General features: G+C 40.4%; 1 protein-coding gene across 12 annotated transcripts in view; it reads right to left on the bottom strand.

Annotated features, from left to right (window-relative positions):
- PIGN (phosphatidylinositol glycan anchor biosynthesis class N) overlaps window positions 1–19,037 on the bottom strand; it is a 249,710-nt gene that overhangs the window by 131,425 nt on the left and 99,248 nt on the right. For all 12 annotated transcript variants that reach the window (XM_072152718.1, XM_072152720.1, XM_072152713.1 and 9 more), the window contains 2 exons: window positions 18,005–18,083; window positions 4,841–5,023 (listed from right to left, as the gene is read on the bottom strand). In XM_072152718.1, the coding sequence (XP_072008819.1) occupies window positions 4,841–5,023; window positions 18,005–18,083 (262 nt within the window). The remainder of the gene's footprint in view (window positions 1–4,840; window positions 5,024–18,004; window positions 18,084–19,037) is intronic.

Here is a 19,037-nt window from a genome sequence, read left to right as displayed (position 1 = left end):
TTGATCAGATCTCCTGAAGTATGCATGATGTCAATCACATGGAAGGAGGTGCTCAGAGGAAGGGAGAATTTGACTTCAGCGTTCAACCCTCTACCTCCCTCACTTTATACATCTAAACTTACATCTCAAAAGTTCATTTTCTGGATGATGCCACCACACTGGGCCATGAAAGAAACATGATCTAGAAGCTGTTCAACTGCTTGACAACATATTACTAGTGGTTTATTAAGCAAATTTCTGATGACAGGTTCCCTTTAATATGCAACAAATTTACCTCCAAACACTGAATACTAATATATATATATATATATATATATATATATATATATATATATATATATATATATATATATATATATATAGCGTGTACTGTTTGTCTTTTGTGCCCTTAAGGCAATTAAATATTAAATTTAACCTGTGTTGCTCTTTTATCTTGATCCACGGACCCCAACTTCCGTGTCTCCATTATATACATGCTACATGCTGGTTGGTCCCCCACCCTATATAATCCCGTTATGTTACCGTGCTTATATTAAAAGAGAACTAGTGCAGCTTAATTGGGTTAATAAGGTTCTATTTCACAGAGGCTAGTGAGAGGGATCTTATAGCCATTCAGGGCTGTGATTTATTGTTGTGCCATAACCGGAAGTTGTGTGGACAACTTTAAATCACTTCCTGTGCCTCTCAGAACCTGTACATTCTGGGAGTGTTTTAAAAGAATAACTAAGCGACCTTGGATACCCTTTAGGGGTCCAAAATGTCACGGTTTCCGTCACACCTATACTTTACAACTATTATGAATAGCCGTTGTGGTTTATTTATCCCCCAAAATAAGTTTGCATGCCTCTGAACCAGAGCAGCCAACCAAAGAAGATCATTTCTGGGGAACAGCAGAGATCCTGATTAGAAAAGAAAGTGCAATAAGCACTATATTTATTAAGTATAACATTTATGAACACAAACTTTTTAGGAGAATAGATACTTTTTTGAAAGCACCAAATAGTACCTATAGTTTATCTTAAAAGGTTTACATTAGCCGTTATATATTTGTTTAGAAAAGTAGAAAACCGCAGCACAACACAGATGTTTAACCTCACAAAGAGTGCTTTATTCCAGCCAAAAGCAACGTTTCGACTGCTATGCAATCTTTTTTTTGTTTAAATACTGCTACATAATGAAATGCTAGATGAACTTTAGAATCCACCCACACAATGGGACCGATCTCTCAATCTGCTCAGGACAGAATTAATTTTCATTAAAAAAAAAAAACTGTATGTGCCACATAAACCACACAAAACAGAATAATAGGTCATGGTGCCAACATTTGGGGAGAAAAAGAACTGTACCGCTGGTGACCGTTTAAAGTAGAATTACCTCCCTGACCAGCTATGCCTGCTGATAAAGGGTTACATGTCCTCTCCATATCAACTAAAATTAGCTACCAGTGAGGCACTGTACCTTAATTACAGATGTTTTTATGATATGCAAATTAGCTTTCCTGACTCGCATCTCCTGGGTTCAACTCTTTTCCTCTCCAAAGCAGCCAGCTGCCTCTTAAAATCACTGCTCTGCCTCCTTGTACTTTGGGACTGGCTGCCAATATTCAACTATAGACATATAATGCTCTATTTAGTCATAGGAAATATTGCATACATTTTTTATATACAGTGCCTTGTGTTACATTCATGTCTTGTGACCAGAGTGACATCATAAAAGGTCCTTTAGCCTCCTAACATTGGAAAACTGTACCACATGTATGTATCTGATCACAAAATCACGGCAGCCTCCATGGAGGATGGAGAGGAGTAGAAGTCCATGGAGGAATACTGAGACTTCATGTGATCAGATACACACATGGGGTTAATTTTGCAGATGTAAAGGGTATAGGACCTTAGATGACATCACTCTGGTTGCATGACATGAACTGGTGAATAATAAGGAGGCATAAGACAAGGAGAGAAGTAGTTGGAAGGGTCCGGCAAAGCAGGACATGCCCTCTCTGATGCTAGGTAATACAAGATAAAATTTATATGCAGAGATGTAAGGTAAACAAATTTTTAACTAAAAGAAGGCTGTCAGGTACGTAATAGGGCTCTATAGGAACCTGTCGCTAGCTGTATTTGTAAAATGTGGTGACAGGTTCCCTTTAACTGCCTAAAGCAAAGCCGCTATACTGGCTTGGATTGAAAGTTGAGAGTTTTTTCAATACTCCAAAGTCTGTCATAAAGACACCTAAATTAGACCCTGATCCAGAAATATCACAATATACTGCAAAAGAGTAGTATTGTTGTATACTGGATGTGCAATTGTACCTTTTTGGGTTCAAGTATGCTTGGGGCCCAAAACATTTTTTAATAAGTTAAAAATAATAATATTTTATAATTATTCATATAATAACAGAAACCTTATCATAAACATGTTAGGTATGCCCAAATCCCAAAATACCTGATCCATTAAAATATAAAAATGATTATTCCCTGCAGTTTACCGTAAAAAATCCAAATATCTGAAACATCACTTTTTTGGTACACATAAAAATTTCAATAAAAAGGTTGTACAGTCCCCAAAATTGTATAAATGAAAATGTCAGAAAATGTTTCGTATAAACAAAAAAAGACACCTACACAGATAAGACTGATAAACACACGTAAATACATAAAAGTTATAGGTATCTGAATATGGTGAAATGAAGAATGTTGTTTTTTTTTTTTTTAAGATTTACATTTTTATTTAAATGTATTAAAACGTAATAAAACCTATAATAAATTAATTTCTCTGTAATTATACTGACCCAAAGACTAAAGGTCAGGGTAATTTGCAAGTTTGAGTCATGATAAAATGGATGCCTCCGTCTACACAAACATATAAAAAGTTATAAAATTTCCTTTAAATGGGGTGAGCAATATTTAAAGGAAACCTACCATTTAGAATGGTAGGGGTAAGCTGTAAGTACCGAGCACCAGCTCAGGGTGAGCTGGGGCCGGTACTTACTTTCCTTAGTGTTATAAACCGCGGTATTGTGGTTTTAACACTTTTTAAACTTTAGAGCAGAAGGGGCTTCGGCGCTGCGCGCGACCGTGCGCGTGCAACGTCTCCGGCATTTCCTATGTAGGCGCGCGATCTTGCCCCTTCTGCTCTAAAGTTTAAAAAGTGTTAAAACCGCGATACCGTGGTTTATAACACTAACAAAAGTAAGAACCGGCACCAGCTCACCCTGAGCTGGTGCTCGGTACTTACAGCTTACCCCTACCATTCTAAGTGGTAGGTTTCCTTTGATGGTTCAAGACTGCTCAACTTTAAGGGGGTACATCAGTAACCAGCAACCTAGATGCACCAACAACTACAGTACAGAACAAATACCACAAATACGACCACAGCAATTATTATGTGTACTTTTTCTGATGCAACCTTTCTACAGTGTCGCATTACAAGAAGTTTGCAGGATCTAGTGTCCTGCTTGTGTTGGTGGTACTACTACCTGCTCCAATCACAGGTGTTTAACCCCTTAGGCACCACGGTTGAACATGGACCATGGTGTCTAAGCGGGAGCAGAAGAAGTGAGCCAGATAGTGTGGCGCCAATGTTGTTGCATGGCAGCCCTGGGTCTCCCAACTGGCATAAAAGATGCCTGTCAGAGACATATAATAGACCATATTACATAAGTAAAATCACACACATTATGAACCACCACACCTAGTATAAAACAATCATATTATTTATCCTGTGGAAAGAAAAATTATAAATGGCAAATGAAAACGAAGCCCAAATTTACATTTTTCATCATGCGTCATATTAATCGCTATAATAAAAACTTTATGAACCACAAATGTGTACAAAGAAAATCTATAAGTTTTTTCACAAAAAAATAAGCCAAATTAACAAAACATTTCAAAAGTTTTGGCGCTTGAAAGGTTGTGATGCTAAAGTTTATTAAATCCCTTCCTGGTATAAATACTGTTACTATGAAGTGCAATTTGTTACGCAGAAAATAAGCCGTCACAGAGCTCTTTATGTGGGAAAAATAAAAAAAGTTATAGATTTTTGAAGGTGGTGAGAAATGGAAGTGGAAAAAATGGTCGTTTAAAAAAAAACTATAAATTTGGTAATGCTGTATGCGTATTGACTAAGAGAATGTTTTTCTTCTGCTACTTACATTCAATGATAAAGGCATAAAATTGTTTGCATTGTTTTAAAAAAAAAATATACGGCACAGAAAGGGTTAATTAAAGTTCTATTAAAGTGTTATTAAAAACGTCATTTTGTTACGCAAAAAAAGAAAGCCCCATAAAATTATATATATAAAACAAATTACAGGTGGAGCCCTACTTAAGAACACTCGACTTACATACGACCCCTAGTTACAAACGGACCTCTGGATATTGGTAATTTATTGTGCTTTAGTCCTAGACTACAATGATCAGTTATAACAGTTATCACAGATGTCTGTAATGAAGCTTTAGTGTTAATCCTGGTTCTTATTAAAATCCAATTGTCACACAGAACAAAAAAGTTCTGGTTGGGATTACAATGTTAAAATATACAGTTCCGACTTACATACAAATTCAACTTAAGAACATACCTACAGACCCTATCTTGTATGTAACCCGGGGACTGCCTGTATAGCTTGAAGAAGTCATTGACAAAAAAACAAAACAAAAGTGACCTGGTCATTAACGTGGAAGACAGATGTGGAGATAACGGGTTAAAAATTATCTCAGATGGCGGTTACAATTTAAGTAAATGAGCCTATGAAATATCCATCATCATCCATCAACAGTAGACTTGAACAGGGTTAAACAAGAAATAAAAAATGCATTCCTTGTAAGATTTGCATACTTACCACACTGCAATGTGAAGAAGCCTGGATTATACTCATGTTGCTCTGCACTATTATTAAAATGACATACAAAATCCAGCCAGTAAACCCCACGACAACGCTTGTGCCTAGGAAGAATCGGTTATATGTATGGTAGTAGGCAAGTCCTTCTAACGCCAAGTCAATTAAAGTCCTGCAAAGATCCATCTAAAACGAGAAAAAAATTAAATTAGTCTGAAATATAACATAAAATTATGTCTATATGGGTTCTACTTATTTTGCATTTAACACATCTGCTGAAGATATGCCATAGTAGGCATGATGTATACTGGTGAAAGGCTTCACTATAAAAAAATAAATAAATGAAAAAATACAGTATTGCATTTATTTGTTTCTTTGCTCTGCAGAGCAAGTTTGATTTCCACAGTAAAAAAGAAAAAAAGTGTGTTGAGGTATACTAGCCATGAGCTGCTGCTCATACCCAATAGGGCATATTTATCAAGCTGTCTGAAAGTCAGAATATTTCTAGTTGCCCATGGCAACCAATCACAGCTCAGCTTTCATTTAACCAGTGCTCATGAATATTTTAAAGGGGAGCTGTGATTGGTTGCCATGGGCAACTAGAAATATTCTGACTTTCAGACAGCTTGATAAATCTGCCCCAATGTGTTCACATAATATGAACAATGTCTGCGGGTTTCATTAAAGGGCATCAAAAACAAGATCACTTTAAGATAAACTATATTCAGAACCTATAATATGTAAAAGTAGAGAACTTTGCAACCTATGTTAATTACCTATGTGCCTCTTTTACTCCTAGGTTTATGTGGTATGAGTGTATGTACTGGAACATTAAAAAACCCCACATACACACAGAAAGTGAAAACACACATTTTCCAATTTTTAAACACAAAATACATAAATACAAAAGCAACAACCCATCTACCCACACCCTCCAACCACTTGCAGCAGAAAGAAGACCATTTGCAATCAAATGGAACCAAGGACAATCAAGAGAGAGGGGGTAACCATGTACAGGAGTCAATCCCAACCCTCATCATCAGTCCTCATACAGTCTTAAACCAGTACACTGGCTCCGATACTGGCTATAAGCCCACCTCCTTTGAATATCTCTGTAAAACTACCACACATACGTCAGGGCTCATTCTGACATTTATCTTATGCTTTTACACCTAGACCCCACAGTAACAGTGTACAATAATTACATGTTTAAATGGGAATGAATAGTAGGGTCACCGATAGTGCTGGAGACCTGGAGCAGGGGGGGGGGGAGCAACTTGAAACATCTTTTGCTCCTTTATACAAAAACAGCTGAAAAATAAAAGCAGTACACTGGGAGTAGGACAAGCTGGGGACCCCAGAATCTTTTAAACTTATAATGGGTCGGAGGGTGGGGATCCAAATAATAGAATGTCCGGAGCTTTCACGTCTGGAAAACGATCCTTAACCCCTTATCACCAACACTAGTTTTCAGCTCAATGACCAGACTCGATTTTTCAAATCTGACATGTCTCACGATAATTGGTTATAACTCCGGAACGCTTTAAAATATCCAGGTGGTTTTGAGAATGTTTTCTCGTGACACACTGTACTTCTTGTTAGTTATAAAATTTAAGTGATAAGTTTTGCGTTTCTTTCTGAAAAGTGAAAATTTGGCAAAAGTTTGTAAAAATTCTTCATTTTCCAAGTTTGAAATGTTCTGCTTTCCAGACACCTACCCAAAAAGTTTGATAATTAACATTTACAGAATATCTGCTTTATGTTGCGATGATATTTTATGCTTCCGGTCATTTTTCTAGGATGTTATGAGGCGCAGAACTTTAGGTGCGATTTTTCCTATTTTCATGAAAATTGCCAAAACTCACATTTTGAGGGACAACTCAGCTTTCAAGTGACTTTGTAAGGCCTAAATAATAGTAAAACCCCATAAATTACCCCACTATAGAAACGTCACCCTTCAACATATGTAAAACAACTTCTATTAAGTCTATTAACCCTTTAAGTGTTTCACATGGGTTAAAAAATATGGACCTGCGATTTAGAAACTATAGAATTTTTTTGGAAAATACATTCATTTAGGCCAAAACTGACATTTTCAGAATAAATTAAATGATGAAACGCACTGCAACGCTTGATTGCCCAATTCCTCCCAAGTTTACTGATACCCCATATGTGATGGTGACTGCTGTACGGGCGCACGGCCGAGTATAGAATGAGAGGCGCCATTCACAGCAGATTTGTATTGTCACATTGTACGACCTATAAATTTTTTTTTTTTTTGGTAATGCGAACATATGAGGGCTTATTATGTACGGGATGAGATACAATGTATAGATAATTTGTTTTGGGAGTCTAAAGCTTAGTCATGAGATTTTATTAAATATTTCAAGGGGGACACAAACAAAATCATCAATTTTTATTTTGGATTGTTAGCATTTTTTTCCCCCGCTCACCATAACGTAAAAATAATATTTTATCGTTATTCTCTGGTTCACTACGATTGCGGTGATACCTCATTTATATAGTTTTTCTTATTTTTGCTCAATTTTCCTGAGCAAAACCAATATTGGAGAAAATCGCATTGTTTTTACTATTGACAACTTTTCAGGGCCATAACTTCTGTATTTTTCTGTTGTCAGATCTGGTTGAGGGCTTATTTTTTCGAAAACAGTTGTTCTTTTCAGTCGTATCATATTAGGGAACGCAACTTTTTTTGATCACTTTTTAGAACATTATTTTGTGATGGTGTTTGATGGAAAATTGTATATTATGGGAAGTTTTTCGAGTTTTTTTTTTACGTAGTTCACCGAGCGGGTTCAATATTGATTTAGATTTATTGTACAGATTAATACGGATGCGGTGATACCAAATATTTACGTGTTTTTGTGTTTTATATACTTTATTTGCATTTTATGTGTTACTGGGGAGATTATGGGACTCTTATTTTATTTATTTAATTATATTATAAAAAGATTAATTTTTTTTTTTTTACATTTTCTACTTCTTGGCTTGAATAATACAGTTGTATTGCAGTGTATAGTGTAAGTAACTGAGCATGCTCAGTTACACACAGCCGGGTCCTGCCAGGAGGCGGAACCCGGCACAGAGAGGAGCCGACAGCCCCGGGACACTCGTCGGAACCCGGGGCTGAGGCAGGAGGGATCGGATCCCCCAGTAAGCACACCGGGGGGGGGGGGGGGGGGTCCGATCCACGGGGGACACACTTGCAAATCAAGCATGACCGCGGTGTGTAAGGGGTTAAACACCCGGGATCGGAGTTTTTCCGATCCCGGGTGTTAGTGCCGGGTCTGGGCTGTGATATCACTGTAGAAAAGCATACGCGTCAGAAGAAGTACCCTTAATGACCGCCGTAAAAAGCCGATACGGCGGTCATTAAGGGTTTAAGATCACCAGAGCCAAGGGAGAGTCCTCAGCATTAGAATCTAACACATCTAAAATACACCTAATGAATCAGAGCCAAAACCCGATTCCAATATGGGTCTATTACTCTACATGTAGCACTGTTTATCATAACTAGCTTAACTTGTTAACAAGTCTGTAATGTTAGGTAATACAAGGAACTAGCCCTTGTGACTTAAATGGGTATTCCCATTGCGGGAAATGAATGTTATTGTTTGTATAATGAAAAATTATCCAACGTACTCTGTATCAATTCTTCAAGGTTTTCTAGATCTCCGCTTGCTGTCATTCTACAGAAAGCTTCCATATTTACTTGCAGTGGACAGAAATCTGACCGTGGTCACAAAGATCGTTAGTTTCATAGAGTAATCAGAGCTGTGGGTTATAACGAGCCTTGCACCTGTGTGACCATGGTCACATTTCAGTCCACTTGAAACATACAATGAAGTTTTCTATAGAAGGACCGCAAGCAGAGAAGTTGAAAACCATGAGGAATTGATACAGAAAGTATATTGGATAATTATCTAACTTTTCATTAAGCAAACAATATAAATTATTTGCTGAAATGGGAATACCCCTTTAACTAAATAAGTTAATACACCTTAAAGGGCACCTACCACCACAAATATACCTATAAAGGTAGATTGGGTGGTAGGTGGATCATTGGGACGTGAGGATATCCTTTTTAAGGGCTAATCCTCACGTCCCTGCACTTTTTTGAGAACTTTAATTTGATATTTATTCAAATTTACTTATGTGGCTACCGGGGCGTGGAGTAGCCGCTTATGAGATTACACGAGGCGGCTACTCCACGCCCCGGTAGCCACTTTACCCCTCCTACTCACCCATCTTCGGCGCGCAGCTCCGCGTAGCTGCGCGCCCTCGTCCGGCGAGCCTGCCGTCTGCGCATGCGCAGAAGAGCAGGCCCGCGCCTGCGCGGTCACAACTCCGAAACAGGGGCGAGATGGGTGAGTAGGAGGGGTAATGTGGCTACCGGGGCGTGGAGTAGCCGCCTCGTGTAATCTCATATGCGGCTACTCCACGCCCCGGTAGCCACATAAGTAAATTTGAATAAATATCAAATTAAAGTTCTCAAAAAAGTGCAGGGACGTGAGGATTAGCCCTTAAAAGGGCTATCCTCACGTCCCAATGATCCACCTACCACCCAATCTACCTTTATAGGTAGATTTGTGGTGGTAGGTTCCCTTTAAAGAAGTTGAATTTTACCTCCCAAACCAACAATGCAAATTAGCCTGTTAAGCTCTTCTCCTCTTCCAGGTTGCCATTGAACTGCATCCCTTATTTTGATTGACACCTCTGTGTCTCTTCATATCACTGCTCTGCCTCCCTTGCATTTGGGGACCGTCTACCAATATTCAACTAGACATATAAAGCTCTAATTACTAGGTGCACATTTTATAAGGTCCGCGCGCCAGTTTTCTGTCTGACTTTGCACATTCTTTCATTTCCAAACTGCACACACATGTATTTAAAGGAAAATCTACCATTTGTTTTTATGCATTGTGAACCAAACATACCTTGAGGATGCTGTAGCTACACTACTGCAGAAAGATATCATATTCTATCTACTAATCCCTGAACCTAGTGGTTTTGCTCAAAAAACTATTAAAAAATTCAGGACTGTAGAAAAGCTGGGTGCAGGCTGGCTGCAATTCATAAACAGAATTACTGAACTGTCCAGGCAGGACTAATCAACCTGAGCAGGATGACTCATACACAGCAGCTGGGGATTGGTGCAGCGAGTGATTATTTCTGCCTGTCAGGGACACCAAAGTGAATACAGTGTTCTTGGCTTATGCTGGGCAACAGAAGGCTGGAGCAGTGCACAATTAGAGTAGAGGGAAACAATTTTTAGCTAAAAGAAGGGTTTAAGTTAGTTAATATGTCTCTACAAGAAGCTGTCACTAGCTGTATTTGTGAAAATGCGGTGACAGGTTCCCTTTTAGTTATGTATACCAGTGCTATATTCGTATAAGCATCTAATCTTTAACAGAGCTCTGGGGGGTTTATATAGCCTATAAAGGAACAGTTTCCTATTGCTCATCAGACTAATGTGAATGTAGCCTAAGGCCTTCTGTGCAGATTGTGAAAATGGGCCCGAATGTCAGCTCGATTCCACAGACTACACACGTTGTAAAGAAGGGAAGTCCTTACATTATACCGTCTGAAGCCAGTCTACAGTGCCGTATAACAGTAAATACATTGTGAGCACTGAAAAGTTTGGCCATCAAATGAGTCAGTTTCCTCGGGCTGTGCAGAAGGCCTAAAAAAACACGTGCGTTTTCCAGTTCCCATGCATTTACAAGGGTAATTGAAGTAGAGACTTGTTAAATATTAATTACTGGGATAAGCCCTCCCAGCTTTGTCCCCTAATATAATGTCATTGACAAGAGCAAGCTTGTTAATAGGATTCTCATAGGTGTATTCTCATCTTGGCATAAACACATAATTGAATTAATCTGCCATATACATACATTTCTTTAATTGCATATTAATAAAATATTATAAATGCCTTTGCCTTTGTGAAGATAATTTCCCATAGTTTCCAGCCTTAAGAGGTGGGGACATGCACTCTGAAGCAAGGAGACCATCGCTGGAGTGTGGCTAGGCAAGTGTGGCTGCCGGCGAGAGGGTGCACATGGAGGTACACAAGTGCACTTGCAACCCGAAACATGGGTCGCAGGAGCACCCGTGACAGCAGGATTGCCTAAGTTGTAAAATTGTCTTAGTTTGTAAAGCAAAGTAATAGGAGGTGCAAAGTTAAAAGACTCTTAACCCCTTAGCGCTCCGCGCCGTAGCTGTACTGCGCAGCTTCCGACGATTAGCGCTCAGCGCAGTACAGCTACGGCGCGAGCGCATACTATTTTAGAATTGTCACCACGTCGCGAGACGTGGTGACATCGGGACGAGATTTGGGTGACAGAGGCAGGAGGAGTTCCTGTCTCCGTCACCTGACCAATCAAATCGGTCCCGCCCGCCGATCGCCGTGATTGGCCAGTCAAACCTGACTGGCCAACTACAGCGATTTTAGGCTAAAAAACGTGCTTTTAGCACTTTCCTCTTCCTCCAGCGGCACCATTTTGGTTTGGTATCGCTGGAGAGAGGAAAGAGCGTTACTGTGTGCACCAAAATACACCTTTACACTATAAATAGTGTTCTGATCCTTATCTGATCCCTATTGTTCCCTACAAATTCCCATCCCTATCTGTTTTTTCCTGTGTCCTGTGTGTTCCCTGTGTGATCGCCTTGTGTGATCCCACGTGTCTTCCGTTTTTCCCTGTCTGTCCCTTCTGAACCCAAACGCACTTTTCAGTGCGCTGTGTTAGCGTTGTTCTGCACTGGACGCACTTTTCAGTGCGCCGTGTGAATAGCGCTGCACATAATCTTTAGCAATCTTAGCGGTAGTTAGTTTGTCTTAGGGCAAGCTAGGTGCATTTGTAGCGCCTTTTTGCGCGGTGCACATAGGTTTTTTTTCGGTGCCTGGTAATATTTTTTTCCAGAGCGCCGTAGGTGTACCCGTACGTAGCTATTTTTTGTGTGTGCCATCTGTGCGGCTGGTCCGTGTGGTTTGGTGTGCATTATCTTTTTTTTTGTGTGCTATCTGTGCGGCTCGACCGTGTAGTTTAGTGCGCATTATTTTTTTTGTGTGCTATTTGTGCGGCTTGTCCGTGTAGTTTAGTGCGCATTATTTTTTGTGTGCCATCTGTGCGGCTGGTCCGTGTGGTTTGGTGTGCATTATCTTTTTTTTGTGTGTGCTATCTGTGCGGCTTGTCCGTGTAGTTTAGTGCACATTATTTTTTGTGTGTGCTATCTGTGCGGCTTGTCCGTGTAGTTTGGTGCGCATTATCTTTTTTTTTTTTGTGTGCTATCTGTGCGGCTTGTCCGTGTAGTTTAGTGCACATTATTTTTTGTGTGTGCTATCTGTGCGGCTTGTCCGTGTAGTTTGGTGCGCATTATCTTTTTTTTTTTTGTGTGCTATCTGTGCGGCTTGTCCGTGTAGTTTAGTGCACATTATTTTTTGTGTGTGCCATCTGTGCGGCTTGTCCGTGTAGTTTAGTGCACATTATTTTTTGTGTGTGCCATCTGTGCGGCTTGTCCGTGTAGTTTGGTGTGCATTATATATATTTTTTTTTTGTGTGCCTGCTAGACGGTTTATCCGTGTAGTTTGGTGCACATTATCTAATTTTTCTAGTTCTCTATTTTTTTTGTGTGCAATGTCTCAGAAGACGTACACCGTGTTGGAGGCATATAACATGCTTGCCTCTGACACCGAGTCAGCTAGTGGGGATGATGGTCCCTTTTACCTATCATCATCCTCCTGCTCATCTTCCAGTGACCTGGAAGGGCCCCCAAGAAGGCGCCGTAGGGTTCCAGGGACTTCTGCAGGAGAAGTGCCTGGGACTTCTGCAGGAGAAGTGCCTGGGACTTCTGCAGGAGAAGTGCCTGGGACTTCTGCAGGAGAAGTGCCTGGGACTTCTGCAGGAGAAGTGCCTGGGACTTCTGCAGGAGAAGTGCCTGGGACTTCTGCAGGAGAAGTGCCTGGGACTTCTGCAGGAGAAGTTTCTGGGACTTCTGCAGGAGAAGTTTCTGGGGCTTCCACTGACCCCTCATGGGTAGCCCCAGATAATTATACCCCTCAGGTCCCTGACTTTTTGGGCCATCCTGGAATTAACTTTGACACGACAGGGCTCAGAGCAGTGGACTTTTTAAGTTTTTTTTTGATGAGGCGCTGCTGAATATTATTATATTTCAGACAAATCTCTACGCTGCACAACATATTGCCCAAAACCCCACGTCCTTTTATGCACAACCCTACAGGTGGACCCCTGTCACTGCAGCAGAGATGCACAAGTATTGGGGCATAATACTCCTTATGGGGATAGTAAAAAAGCCTTCAATCAGGGACTACTGGAGCTCAGATATACTGTACCACACCCCCATGTTCCGCATGGCAATGAGCAGGATGCGCTTTGAAGCCATCCATAAGTTTTTGCACTACACTGACAACACACAGTGCCCACCCAGAGGTGACCCCAGTTATGATCGGTTATTTAAGGTCAGGCCCATATTAGATCATTTTAGTGCCAAGTTTGCCCAGGCATATACCCCCGCCAAACATGTGAGCATAGACGAGTCCCTGGTACAATTCAAAGGGAGACTTCAATTCCGCCAGTACCTGCCCAATAAGAGGGCAAGGTATGGTGTGAAGATGTATAAGCTGTGCGAAAGTTCATCAGGGTACACATACAAGTTCAGGATATATGAAGGGAAGGACTCCACTATAGTGCCCCCAGAATGCCCCCCCTTCCTGGGTGTTACAGGGAAGATAGTGTGGGATTTAGTGCACCCACTGCTGGACCAGGGCTACCACCTCTACCTGGACAATTTCTACACCAGCACCACCCTGTTCAAGTGCCTCTCTTCCAGAAATACTGCAGCATGCGGCACTGTACGCAGAAATCAGAGAGGTCTCCCTAAGTCGCTGCTTGGGCAAAAACTTAAAAGGCACGAAAGCAGGGCACTATGCAGCGACTCTGTATTGTGTGTTAAGTACAAGGACAAGAGAGAGGTCCTTGTATTAACCACAATACATGAGCACACCACCACCCCTGTCCCAGTACGAGGTGCCAGTACAGAAACCCCCAAGCCAGACTGTATTTTAGATTATAACAAATACATGGGAGGGGTGGACTTGTCTGACCAGGTGCTTCAGCCATACAATGCCATGCGGAAGTTGAGGGTGTGTTACAAGAAGCTGGCCGTGCACATCATGCAGATGGCATTGTATAATGCTTATGTGCTGCATCGATATGCCAGCCAGAGGGGAACTTTCCTGGAATTTCAAGAGGTGGTAATAAAGTACTTTCTTTTTGGAGACCAGGAAGGGGGGAGTGCTAGTACATCTGGAAGTGAGGCCACATCACGTATTGTACCAGGGCAGCACTTTCCAGGAGTAGTTCCCAAAACTGCCAAGAAGGGAAGGTCACAGAAGAGGTGCTGGGTGTGCTCCAAAAATGGCATTCGGAAGGACCTGTGGGGTTAAAATGCTAACTATACCCCTAGATTAATTCATGGAGGGGTGTAGTTTCCAAAATAGGGTCAGTTCTTAGGGGTTTCTACTGTACTGGTCCCTATTGGCATCTACAAATCTTTCATGATGCCAAAAAGAAAAAAAAAATGTACAATGTCTGTGCTCCAACAAGTTATTCCCTTTTGAGCCCTGTCGTGTCTCCATCCTACAGATTATTGCCTCCTATGGGGTATTGCCCTAACCGGGGTAACCCGCAGAATGATTTTTGATGTGTTTTTCCCCAGTGGCATGAGTTGGGCAAAGTACTGTTGTCACTTCAATGGCATATTTGATAAATTGCAATACAATTGTTTCTCTGCACTACTCACTTTGTATTACATTTTAGCCAGCACCTTAGGGGTTAAAATGCTCATACAAGCCTACATACATTCTTTGAGGGGTGCCCTTTCCAAAATGGGTTCACTACTTGGGGGTTTCTATTGTACTGGTACCTCGGGGGTACCCCCCATTACCAATCTAGTGAAAACGAAGCTTGAAAACCTGTGCTTCTTTCTTCCTGACCCCTGCCGTGTGCCCAGCCTGTAAATTATTGGCACATGTGTGGTATTGCCGTAGTCGGAACAACCCACAGAATGATTTTTGGGGTGTTTGTCTAAAGTGGCATGGGTTGGGCACAGTACACGAGGCACTAAAATGACATTTTTGAGATAAAAACACAATTTTCACTCTGCACCCTTTACTTTGCATTCAATTTTGGCCAGCGTGTTGGGGGTTAAAATGCTCATACAAGCCTACATACATTCTTTGAGGGGTGCCCTTTCCAAAATGGGTTCACTACTTGGGGGTTTCTATTGTACTGGTACCTCGGGGGTACCCCCCATTACCAATCTAGTGAAAACGAAGCTTGAAAACCTAAATTGTGCTTCTTTCTTCCTGACCCCTGCCGTGTGCCCAGCCTGTAAATTATTGGCACATGTGTGGTATTGCTGTACTCGGGACAACCCGCAGAATGATTTTTGGGGTGTTTGTCTAAAGTGGCATGGGTTGGGCACAGTATATGAGGCACTAAAATGACATTTTTGAGATAAAAACGCAATTTTTACTCTGCACCATTTACTCTGCATTCAATTTTGACCAGCGTGTCGGGGGTTAAAATGCTCAACACAACCACCGATAAATTCTTTGAGGGGTCTAGTTTCCGTATTGGTGTAATTTATTGGGGGTTTCTATTGCACTGGCACCTCACGGGCCCTGCCAACATGACATGGCACTCCAAATCCAAACGTGTGAAATTGGAGCTGGAAAATCAAAATTTCACTCCTTCCGTTCTCATCCCTTCTGTGTGCCCAGTCTGTAAATTATTGGCACATGTGTGGTATTGCTGTACTCGGGACAACCCGCAGAATGATTTTTGGGGTGTTTGTCTAAAGTGGCATGGGTTGGGCACAGTATATGAGGCACTAAAATGACATTTTTGAGATAAAAACGCAATTTTTACTCTGCACCCTTTACTCTGCATTCAATTTTGACCAGCGTGTCGGGGGTTAAAATGCTCACCACAACCACCGATAAATTCTTTGAGGGGTCTAGTTTCCTTATTGGTGTAATTTATTGGGGGTTTCTATTGCACTGGCACCTCACGGGCCCTGCCAACATGACATGGCACTCCAAATCCAAACGTGTGAAATTGGAGCTGGAAAATCAAAATTTCACTCCTTCCGTTCTCATCCCTTCTGTGTGCCCAGTCTGTAAATTATTGGCACATGTGTGGTATTGCTGTACTCGGGACAACCCGCAGAATGATTTTTGGGGTGTTTGTCTAAAGTGGCATGGGTTGGGCACAGTATATGAGGCACTAAAATGACATTTTTGAGATAAAAACGCAATTTTTACTCTGCACCCTTTACTCTGCATTCAATTTTGACCAGCGTGTCGGGGGTTAAAATGCTCACCACAACCACTGATAAATTCTTTGAGGGGTCTAGTTTCCGTAATGGTGTCATTTATTGGGGGTTTCTATTGCACTGGCACCTCACGGGCCCTGCCAACATGACATGGCACTCCAAATCCAAACGTGTGAAAACGGAGCTGGAAAATCAAAATTTCACTCCTTCCGTTCTCATCCCTACTGTGTGCCCAGTCTGTAAATTATTGGCACATGTGTGGTATTGCTGTACTCGGGACAACCCGCAGAATGATTTTTGGGGTGTTTGTCTAAAGTGGCATGGGTTGGGCACAGTATATGAGGCACTAAAATGACATTTTTGAGATAAAAACGCAATTTTTACTCTGCACCATTTACTCTGCATTCAATTTTGACCAGCGTGTCGGGGGTTAAAATGCTCACCACAACCACCGATAAATTCTTTGAGGGGTCTAGTTTCCGAAATGGTGACATTTTGGGGGGTTTCTATTGTACTTTTACTTCAGGGGCTCTTCAATTACACTGTGGCACCACAAAATATTTGCAGCCAAATTGGCTTTCCAAATTCCCAGTATCGCTAACTCTGTTCTGGACATCGCTGTGCGGGGAAACAGCAGCTGACATCCACATGTCTGGTATTGCCGTACTCGGAAGAAGCAGGGCAAGAAATTAGGAATATATATTTACCTCAAATTCCTTCTGAATGTATCCATTTTAGGGCTAAATTGGAAAGATTGAAATCAAAAATTGAAATTTCAAAATTTCCACTCCATTTTCATATGCTTCCGCAAAAATAATTAAAGGGTTAACAGGCTTCTTAAATGCTGATTTGAATAGGTTGAGATGTTAGGTTCATAAAATGGTGTTACTTGTGGGGGTATATAGTACATAAGCCTTTATAGGGCACTTCCAAACTGAATTGATCACCAAAAAGTTCTCATTTTTCAAATTTCAAGAAAATCTGAGAAGTTGCTACTAAAACTTCAAACCTTCTCACATCCATAAAAAAAATGAAAACTTAAAACAAATAATGGATATAAAAAGAAGACCAACGGCAAAAGGTTTCTTTCAAAAAAAATTTGTGGTATCACTTTTTGTCTAAAAAGTATAACATTTGAAACTTTGAAAATAGTCATTTTTTTCAAATTTGCCTAAATTTTTGAATTTTTACCCCCCAAAAAAGGAACGGATCACCGAAATGACACTACTAACATAAACTACAATGTCTCACGAGAAAACAGTCTCAAAATCACAGAGATATCTTAAAGCGTTGAAAAGTTATTACCACAGGAAGAGACACTGGTCAAATTTCAAAAAAAGTTGCGAGCCTTAACCTGCAAACAGGCTGCGTCCTTAAGGGGTTAAACCAATCAGGTCTATCAGTCAACATCATACAATGATTCATCTAAAGATGCATCTAAAGAAAATTAAGACTGTCGGTTTAACTTTGCACTTAAGATAAAATTGCCCCTCTGAATCAAGTGAGAGGGTAAATGTTCCTTGGTAAGAATAAACATGTCCTTCAATAACATATTAGATCAAAATCAAATGGTTAATGAGGAACAGAAGTAAAAAATCATGTCACTTTCCTTGGGTGATACAAATTGCTACGTCTAGTTCTGAATGCTCTGGTAATTTGGTGCTAAAGAGATTTGCACTAGGAGTTTTTGTATGATTGAAATGCCAATCTTTGCAACAAAAGAAACACAAGGACACATAAAAGACATTACTCAAATAAGAAACTGTCGCTGCCTCTTGATTATACACTTACGGCCTCTTTGTAATTTCCCCCATGGATGTAAGATCTTGTTCTCCTCACAATGTCAAGTTGCTTAGACTCTGAAAGAGAACTGTAAATACAAACAGATGTAAGAACTGAACATGAACTGATAAAGTGCAGTAACAAAGCTGATACACATTCCACACAGGTAAAAAGATTCATTTCTGACAACAAAAACAAATCAATCAAATAGATAGGTTATCAGTGCATGTCTATCAGATCAACTGGGTGGCTGAAGGTTTTATAATGTCAAGACATGTAGAGCTAACTGTTCCAAACATTTACTAGAAGACGTTGTTAGAAGTAAATAGATCAATTGTGGTGAGGTTATAAAAGCGCCATTCAAAATACTCAAAAACAATCAGAAAACGGTCATAACATTACCATGATGGAAAAGAACATAAATCACATTTCTAAATCATAATCAATGAAAATATATACTGTGTGTGCGTGTAAAAAATATATTTAAAAGATATTTTTAACTGTATATCTGTCTTACTACAAATAAATGAGCTATACTTAAATAATAACTGGTGGATTTCGGTACTGACAACCGCACAGTCCTGTATATGTGTATATACGGTACACACAAATATATATCTTTATGTACTGGGCAAACTGGGGGCTGGCTGGCTATATACTAAAGGAAGCTGGCTGGCTATATACTAAAGGGAGCTGGCTATATAGTATTGGGGACTTGCTAACTATATACTAAAGGGAGCTGGCTGGCTATATACTAAAGGGGAGCTGGCTATATAGTACTGGAGGTTTGCTGGCTACATACTGGTAGGAGGTGACCAATACATTTCCCATCCTCGGGACAAATTTTCAAATTATACAAACTCACATGATAACCAGGACTAAAATTCTGATTGAAGTGTAAGAGCTTGAGGATTCCCCTCCTCATCTGCTTTAAGTCATGGACTAATTATTTTTTTTACATTACAGTTATAGTTTTACACTTAAAGTCTCTATAAAAGTTTTTTTTTCCATTATCTACTGTAACTTTGTGTTCTCAATAATT

This window comes from Engystomops pustulosus, chromosome 5, assembly GCF_040894005.1.
Source record: "Engystomops pustulosus chromosome 5, aEngPut4.maternal, whole genome shotgun sequence".
NCBI lineage: Eukaryota > Metazoa > Chordata > Amphibia > Anura > Leptodactylidae > Engystomops > Engystomops pustulosus.
The sequence above is the reverse complement of the archived record's forward strand: the minus strand, read 5'-3'. Positions and strand labels throughout refer to the sequence as shown.